The sequence below is a fragment of the Alosa pseudoharengus genome, unplaced genomic scaffold (assembly GCF_046254945.1).
Source record: "Alosa pseudoharengus isolate Yale_2024_CS ecotype anadromous, Long Island Sound unplaced genomic scaffold, YU_APseudo_1.1 YU_APseudo_1.1_scf_7, whole genome shotgun sequence".
Taxonomy (NCBI): Eukaryota; Metazoa; Chordata; class Actinopteri; order Clupeiformes; family Clupeidae; genus Alosa; species Alosa pseudoharengus.
In genome coordinates, this window is record NW_027468859.1 from 13,093,240 (window position 1) to 13,102,269 (window position 9,030).

Below are 9,030 nucleotides of genomic sequence, written 5' to 3' on the forward strand. Positions count from 1 at the left end.
GACACACACACACACACAAATTCCCACCCTTCCGCAGATTGTGTCTACAGGCATCTAATGGTGCTCACGGTCTGGGCCATTAACCCCCACTGGAGCACCAGGATGTGCCCAGGTGGCCTTCATCCATCAGGGGCTGTATATGGAGCCTGTGATCGGTCAGACCTCCAGGAGCCGGGCTTTGACAGACCCATGTTTGAAAACTCAGTTGCCCTCTCAAGGGGTGGCAGACAGCAGGGATGGAGAGAGGTACTAGTCTGGTGATGATCATTGGTTGAGTTTCAAGCAATAACACTACACAAAAGAGTCAGGCAAGGCGTGCTGAAAGTGTAGCGCTGAGTTGCACTCACTGAAAAGTCAGGCTGGCATTTGCCAACGGCATGCAAATAAACATGCCACGAGTGCCCTAGTCCACAACATAGTTGCCCTCTACTCCCCAACAGCCACCTGTATGGTGCGTTGTACATGGAGGTAAGTAGAAGCATAATCTAGCACACACACAGATGGACTATATTTATCGAGGCAGAGGAGCGAAGCTGTTCTAAAGTCGACCGTTTCCTGGGTGACCACAGATGGCAGAGGATTTCCAACTGGGTAAAGTGCACCTGAACGAGACCGCCAGCCTCGGATGAAATTACAGGGTGCAAACACTGCAGCCAGCTGTTGCAAGCTAGCCACACTCAGCCACAGCCATTATAGACCCACCCTGGCCGGTACTCTGTGTTTGGCTTACATGGCCTTAGATGCCCAATGCCAATCCAAATGCAGTTCTAGGCTCACAATCCAAAGAATTCAACTGAAGCATATGCTTTGTTCTGCTCCACCTGTTCTCAACACCCCCCACACCCATCCCCCTCTCTCACACACACACACACACAGTGGAGGACCGAGAGACAGGACTGAAGGCAGCAAATGAGATTCCTTCTGCTCACCCACTCTCCTTGCTAATAAGACAACAGGGATGGATGAGGAGGGTGACTGATAATGACACTGTTTGTGTGTGTGTGTGTGTGTGTGTACGCATGTGCATGTGGGCGGGCGGAGGAGGAGTGGATTGGGGATGAGGGGAAGGCGGTGCATGTGTGCGTGCGTGCATGCGTGCATGTCGGCGTGCGTGCATGTGTGGGTGCGTGGATGTGTGAGGGTGGGTGTGTGTGTGTGTGCGCATGGGGAGGATGCATTGTGTCTTTGCCTTTGACCAGATGCCCATCAATACTTTCTGCACCACCAAGACCCCCCCACCCTGCCCCAATCCCACATCAGAATCATCAGTTCTGAATTCCTCTTCAGTCTTGGCACTCAGACACACTTGTTGGGCAACTGTACAAGTAACTGGACCCCCCCCCCCCCTCCCTCCCTCCCTAAACTCCACACACACTTCACCAAATCACAGAGCGGGCTGCACAAGCTTGATTACATAAAAGATGGGCCATTACAAACAATAAAAGCTCAAAGCTCTCTTTTTCACTCTCATTCTCTCTCTCTTTCTCTCTCTCTTTCTCTCTCACACACACACCTTCTCTTCCCCGAAGTTGCTCTTTGTAGAGAAGAGATTTACAACTCTCTCCCAACGATATCATTCCCGAATAATCTTTTAAGCCTCTGGATGGTTCTTAATGTAATTAATAGATCACAGATGCATCCGTCTGCATTGTCTTTCCATATGTTCTGAGGGAATGTTATACAGCTGGGTGGGATGGGGAGGGTTGATTGAGAGCATGGAGTGTAGCCTGTGTGTGCATGAAAAAAGTGTGTGCTTGTATGTTGGTCAATATGTGTGTGTGTGTGTGTGTGTATGTGTGTGTATGCGTGTGTGTGTGCGTCCGAGCATGTGTTAGAATATGTTTGTGTACTGTAAACAGTGTGACAAATCACATAATGTGTGAGTGCATGGGCTTCTAAGAGCGATTGTATGAAAAAATGGCTGTGTGTGTTTATGCATGCATTAATGTGTGCACATGCGTCTCTGAACGTGTGTGAGAGAGTTGGGGGGGGGGGCGTGGGAGGGCATGCGTGTGTGTGTGTGTCTGTCAGGGTGGCGGGGACTTGAGTGTACATGTCTGTAAAGAGCAACTGAACCGTTTTGGCCATATATCCCACCGGAGTAGAACCACACATAAATAGCTCAACGCGCAACATATCTACAGTTAAGAACATGCTGATGCCTTTATTTTTTGGATTAACTGGTGGACAAACAGCTTGCTGCTGATCACCATTCCCTCGGTCATCTTAGCAGGTTATAAACCTTGTGTGCAGAATATCAGAACATCATTATATGTTTCGGACATCACAGACCTCTTGCTAAAGAGTAACATTTAGTGAGCGACTGTTCTGGGGAAGAGGGAAAGAGGGAGGGAGGTAGAGAGAGGGAAGGAAAGACGACTGACATTACCTCAACATGCTTAATTCCAATGTCATATCCTCTGGGAAGTTCAATCGGGCCATTTGCTTGTTATTGAGGCATGCCAACACATGCGTGAAGAGCACATTTAAATATTTACAAACGGTTAGGGGACGCATGTGTTCAAGACAGTGGACTTGACTATACAATAAAAGACGCAGTTGACCGTGGTCCAAGACAGTAGATGAAACGTCAAATATTTTCTGATGTCATCATTAACAAACTGAATTGCATTATCTTTATGTAGACTGTAAGAGTGACAGCGACGTGGGTGAATGCCATCTCCAGGTGCCTGGCACGGGAGGTGATCCCTGCGTGCAGCCCTGGGCGAGACACGTTAATGCCTGGATCGCCGGGTGCTGGTTTAGTGGATCCCTCTTGTTGACCCTGCGCACCATGCATCTCACCCCACTTGTCATGATACGTTACGATGAGCTCGTGACAGATAGCGTGCAATGCGGGAAATAATGACTTAACTTCAAATGTTCCAATCCCAGATCCAGACCCGCAGGAAACACAGACCGCGTTTCGGTGAATGGAAAAAAGATTCGGTGTTGTGCAGTCTCGCACACTGCGGCACTCGGACAGACACACATTATGCGCGAGCTACACTGGACGGAAAACGGTCTGCGTTGACCTATATCACGCGAGTCAAGGCCATCTCGTTGGACTCGCATGAGTTTGCCGTGAGCGTAGTGACAACAAACGGCGTCGCATCAGCACATAGTAACGTATAGTAGGTCTAATTTTAAACAAAATCTTAAGTGTATATTATGACATTCTTCACACTGAATGTAGATTGACCAACTAAATATGAAATAATATAAGATCGCGTTAACGTCATTATCGCCATTATGGACTTCAGTTGGCTATATGGGCATTTGGGAGGATACTGTCAAATAAATGATTTAGCAGCAATATTAGACTGGGTAAACGTGAGCTCACATGCCCTTGAAACACCCAGCATGTGCTAAGAAATTATAGCCTACAAAGCCTATATGACAGCGTGCACCACTACCAGTGCATGAGGTGTTTATCTTCAGACATTGCACTGCAGAATTCTCAGCTGTTCCGCTCCGTGCAGCCCCCCTCTCCATCCTCACCTCCCCGACACTCACCTGCCTTCGTCAGGAGTGCTGACATGCACCACGCCATGAAGAGGACACTGCAGATAAAACACACTTGCACGAAAAGCATCTCCCGCCGCTTGCGAACTTTGAAAATCTTCGCGATTACGGATTTTTTCGACACCTCCATGGTCTCCTCGTCCTGATCCATGTTTCCAACGGGGCGCCGGCGATGACTTTTCTTGTTGTTAGGCTGCTCGTCCGTCGCTCGCGTTGCGGACGAGGAGAAACGACCGATGGAATTGTCCGTTCTCGCCGCTCCACACCGCTCAGGCTCGGGACTCCGTGATCATCTCGAGTGACCGGGGTGCAGATGCGAGGAAGCGGAGCGGACGGTTGGCATGTGCTGTCCAGACACTGCCGTTCAGCTGCTGTCGTGCAAAAAAGATAACGTGGGAGAAAAAACAGTGTAGCTCCCTATATAAAAACAGAAAGTACAGGAGACGAGTCCGATGCTTTAGTCAGTTCGGCATTTCTGTCGCAAATCCCCAAATTCACCCTCTAATTCCCTCTACTGTATTAAGTTCCCATGGCTTTCTTCGGCAAAACGCCTGCTCACCGATCTGGAACCGAAACGAAGTAAAATCGTCTGTGGGCACTTATTGTCTCCTAATCATTTCAGTTAGTCCAAAATCCTCGGAGAGAGCGCGCGCGGCTCTGTACACGTGCCCGGCTGCGATAATTGAAAGTAATCTTATCTCATCAAGGTTAATTGTTAGGATGGGGTAGTGCTCTTCGTCATGACACCAGTCTGCAATGGTTGACTTCCCCGCCCCTCTAAAGAAATAATCAGGCTTGTCTGACGAGGGAATTGTCAACAGCGCATATGTACTGTTAGGGCAAGATAAACCTTCCTCGCTCTCTCTCCTACGCCAGCTGCAACTTTTTCGTGGGTGCCATGCGCAGACACGTGATATTTTGCAGCAATAACATCAGATCATTTTTGTCCAGTTTTCTTACAATTGAAACGACAGGAGGTCTACCTTGACACGATAGTTAGCATCGATCATGGCGAAAAAAGTTGCGGTGTTCCGGTTTGGTGAACTGAATCACACCAAGTGGCCTGCTGTGAAGAAGGGAGGAAAGTGTGGCGCACTTTTAACATCCCCTCTGCGTCAGTGGTTTTAAGAAACTCTGTCGGGACATATACTCAAAATATGGAAAACTGAAAACAACCTGATGTTGTTTAGACCTGGTTTTCTATACGGCGATGTAATCTTCCGATGAGAAAGTAGAAATAGAAAGTTTGTTCAAAGGTGGATTTTCGGGATAACCAGCATGGTTGCTGGATATGTATGATAATTATGCCCATTGCCCAGCTAAAAACAGTGGAAATGTGTTTGAGGAGAACATAGCCATCCACTGCATTGCCTCATATGTCCATCACTCTTCACCCCTGCTTAGGGAAATAACTGAACTAAACCATCCATTATTTGTAGTGAGAGAGCATCAATTGAGAAATAGCCTTGCTCTTGTCTCAGCCCAAGTCCAATTTAACAACTTAAGATCTATAACTGTCATTTCTGACTGTAATGGTGCTTGAGACATGTGAGTGTTCAAGAGTGTATTGGCCTGATGTATTTTGAATCTACTCTTGAGGCTTGTGGTTCTGTGTTGAAGTGTCGTTGTTCACCACACAAAGGCTGCTTATTTCTAGGCATCATCAGTCACATCTTGAGTTTTTGTGATGCAAAGCTTGGTGACAGCTACATTTTGCCAGGTCGGTAATATGTCATACATGCCTCTGGGAGATTAACTGGTCTGTCTGTGTATGTATGAGGGAGCAGGTCACAGGGTGACCAATGTGCTGTGCATGACAGAGCTAATAAGTTCCTCCGCCTGCAACCTTGTGACAGCGTCTCTGTCTCTGGATCAGTTTTCACACGTACAGGTGTAAAGTGCAGACAAGGGCTGGAGAAATATCACCTTGACTTCCGACTGGACCTGAGTGCAGTCATCAGAAGACTGCCCTCTACACACATCAAATCACACATGAGGCGCGCACACACACACACACACACACACCAACACACTTACAGAGCGCCTGCTGGCATCTCCCTGATAATATGTGTGGGTGCCAGGCTGAGAATGAGTGCCATTATGAAGCCATGAAGTGCTTGGCAGCTCTGCCACAAAGTGGCCATGCAGGATTGCACCATAACCAACTGCAATGAAAAAAGAAATGCTCTGAGCCCAGATCGTAGAGAGTAGAGGGAGTCATCTACACACCTGAGAGAGACATACATCCAACACCCTCAGGCAATACTTTTAACTGTCTGTGTTTATATTCAAGTGATTTAAGAAGTCTACTTTAAACTTCTGATCTGATGTATTTCATGTCAAATATTGAGGCTGTGCACCAAGGGGACTATGTGTCTTTCTACCTTTATTACTTCATACAGATTTATGTTTTCCTGGTAGGTGCGAAGTTTCACAGTGTTCCAGTGAAGAGCAATCCCAAGACCATCCCCACATAAAGAATAAGGAGAGATTCTCTGACAACATTGCTCAGCTTTCCATGAAGAATTTTTCCTCTCGTTAACAGAAGACAGTGTGTGACACAGATGGTGCCTGGTGTGCACTTCTGGTACATGAAAGATGTAAAATAATCAAATAGTCAACATCCAAATAAAAATATTTGTTTACCAGCTCTGGTAAGCTGCATGCATTCTCATATTTTTCCCCTTTTGCCACCACAGCTGCAGAGCCTGAGGACAATTTCTCCAGACTGGTGTTCTCAGCTTTGGAGAGGAGATGCGAAAAATGCCAAACACTGGCAGGGCTGCTGGCTGGTGCTGCAGATTTTAACCCCTCGACAGGTGGCCATTATCTATCAACGTTTATGACTTATTACAGTTTGCCACCAATCACGCACACACACGCACAACAGCCCCCACCTTTTCCATTAGGTTTTTGGCCTAGACTGGTTTAAAATGTCACATGCCACGTCATGAGGTCATATTTTTATATTACCTTTCATTAGCAACCATCATTAGAGAGGTCAGTGTCATTTGTTTTGGAACAGGCGTTTGTCCACACTGAGATACCATCTGCGAGACACGCCCATAGAGGATGGCTGCCTACAGGGTACATACAGAGATATGGTACAACGAATGCACACTTTCAAGATCACAATAGATCAGGGGAGAAAATGTCATTGATAAAAATGGATTACGCATGGAAAATTTACTTCAAAAGGTACTTCTTCAAACATGGCTGAATTCTTTATCTGTAACAACCAAGCTCAATAGCTCCCTTCACCTTGGGCAAAAGGGTATTCTCCTTTGATATGGAATCTTTTCTGTTGCTTGAGCATGAATTAATTTGCATCAGAATACCTCACATACATCTCCATAATCTTTTGTTTAAAACAGCACTAAAGAAGATTTGATCTTGGGGCTCCCCTACAGTTGAGAAGCGCAATAATAAACTAAATATGCGTCTTTTGCTACCAAATATGAACATACACCAATACAATATATTGGAGGGAATGCACTGACAGCAATCTGTAAAAAGAGATCTCTGAATTCCTGTAGCATAGCAGCTTTTCCATTTTGCCAAACACAGAGGGCCCTCTCATGGCAATCTGAAACTTTTGGAGGCGCAAAGTTTAAAGACATTTAAGGTGTGTCCAGTCCACATTCGCTAAATTAATGGCGTGATTTTGTGATCAAATGCTGGGTGCTGTGCGCAAAAGGGTTGTTCTTATGTTTCTTATGTGTGTTTTGGGCATACCATCCTTTAAACAAATGAGAATAGACCTCTAAAGTTCACCTACAAAAAAGCTACCACCTTTGCCCATATAAGGATCTCAAGGTATCTTACGGGAATGCAGATGTTTTGCTCTGCACACTTTTATACTCAGCCTTTTAGTGAATACTGTGATCTTCGGTATGTTAAGACGCCACACTTTAATTTTTGCTACCCCAGAGCTAACTTGTAATGCAACTTGCCATAGGTAAGTAGCTTCAATTAACACCCGGATCTCCTTATATGGGCAAAGATGGCAGCTTTAGTTCCTTTTTGTAGGCGAACTTCAGAGGTCTATGACATCTGTCATTCCCTTTAAGAGCCAGCAGGGCAATATCTAACAGCCCGTCAGTATGATGACAGTCAAGACATCTGAAAGAATCTGCTTGTACAATTCCACTATAGGCTTCTTGCTTTACTAAAACATGTGTGTGACTAGCAGAGTATAGCCTATATGCATTCTGCACTCGCCTATTATTATCAAAGGCAAAGTAGCTTTCAAATTGAGCCCAGAAAGCTACTATGTCAGTAATCGCCTATAGAGGGCCGTTCAGACAATGACAGAAGTGCCGTTCGTCATGTTATGAGGTTATGTGCCATCAAAATTATTTTGGAAACGTTATGTTAAGGTACAAAAACACTCACCTTTCTGCATGTATGCTCTGCAAAGCTCCTTTTTCAGGGTGAAAGGTGATTCCTGTAGATAGTCTCACTAAATGACATTGGCCCTGGCAGTTTAGCTCATGCTAACATCAAGTGCGGCTGTTAGCTCTCAATATTATAGTGCTATTTTAGTATTTGGTTGACTGCATGCAGGTCTATTGTGTGCATTGACACAAATGCATGCTTTCCTGCTGGGATATAACAACAAAATATGTGATGTATTGAGGCCTGCCAATTTGCTACAGTTAAAGAGACACATTTATTTGTTAAAGATGTTGCTGTATGACTCCCAAACCCCAGGGTTAAATAGGTGAGACAGGAACACACACACTCGCAATGTCCTACTAAAGGTGTTTAAAGGTATTTTTACCTACACTCTCAAGGGAATTAAGACCCCATAACCTTGGCATTTAAAAACACCTACTCTGCATATATAAACTCACAATGACAATCAATGTGTTTGTTTAGTGCATAAATGAGAGAGAGAGACGGAAAGAGGGAGGGAGGGAGGGAGAGAGAGAGAGAGTGAGAGAGAGAGGGGGGGGAGAGTGAGAGAGAGCTCATTCAGCAAGTAAAGGACCACTAACTGACTCTTAACCGTCAAACAGCATCTGTTTACTTCAGTCCTTCCACAGGAGCTACCCAGAGCTTGAGAACAGCCTGAAGCCATGTAAGCATGTGTGTGTGTGTGTGTGTGTGTATGTGTGTGTGTGTGGAGGGGTAGTCCCTCTCGCCCCAGCTTGCTTTGACCAAGCGACCATCCCTGGTGGCCCGTGCGGAGGCCACCCCTATTACCCTGCGATATTAATAGGCTGCCATAGCCGCAATGAACTCAATTCCCTCCGCTGACTGTTTTAAATAGCCCGGGCCCTCCTCTCAATTAAATGTTGATGACACACACACACACACACACACACACACATAATACACACACACACACACACACACACTAATGAGGAGGCATGCTCCCGAGTGCTCCGGGGTCTGTATGTCAAGATCCTGCTAAACCATACACACTCACCTGATGAGGGGACCGTGGCCTGACCCCTCCAGGTTGCCACCCATGAGGTTGTGTGTGTGTGTGTGTGTGTG

General features: G+C 46.0%; 1 protein-coding gene across 1 annotated transcript in view; it reads right to left on the minus strand.

Annotated features, from left to right (window-relative positions):
• slc24a4b (solute carrier family 24 member 4b) overlaps positions 1 to 3,676 on the minus strand; it is a 48,047-nt gene extending 44,371 nt beyond the window's left edge. The window contains exon 1 of the mRNA XM_076273220.1: positions 3,517 to 3,676. Coding sequence (XP_076129335.1) covers positions 3,517 to 3,676 — 160 coding nt within the window. The remainder of the gene's footprint in view (positions 1 to 3,516) is intronic.
• Between the last annotated feature and the right edge of the window lie 5,354 nt (positions 3,677 to 9,030).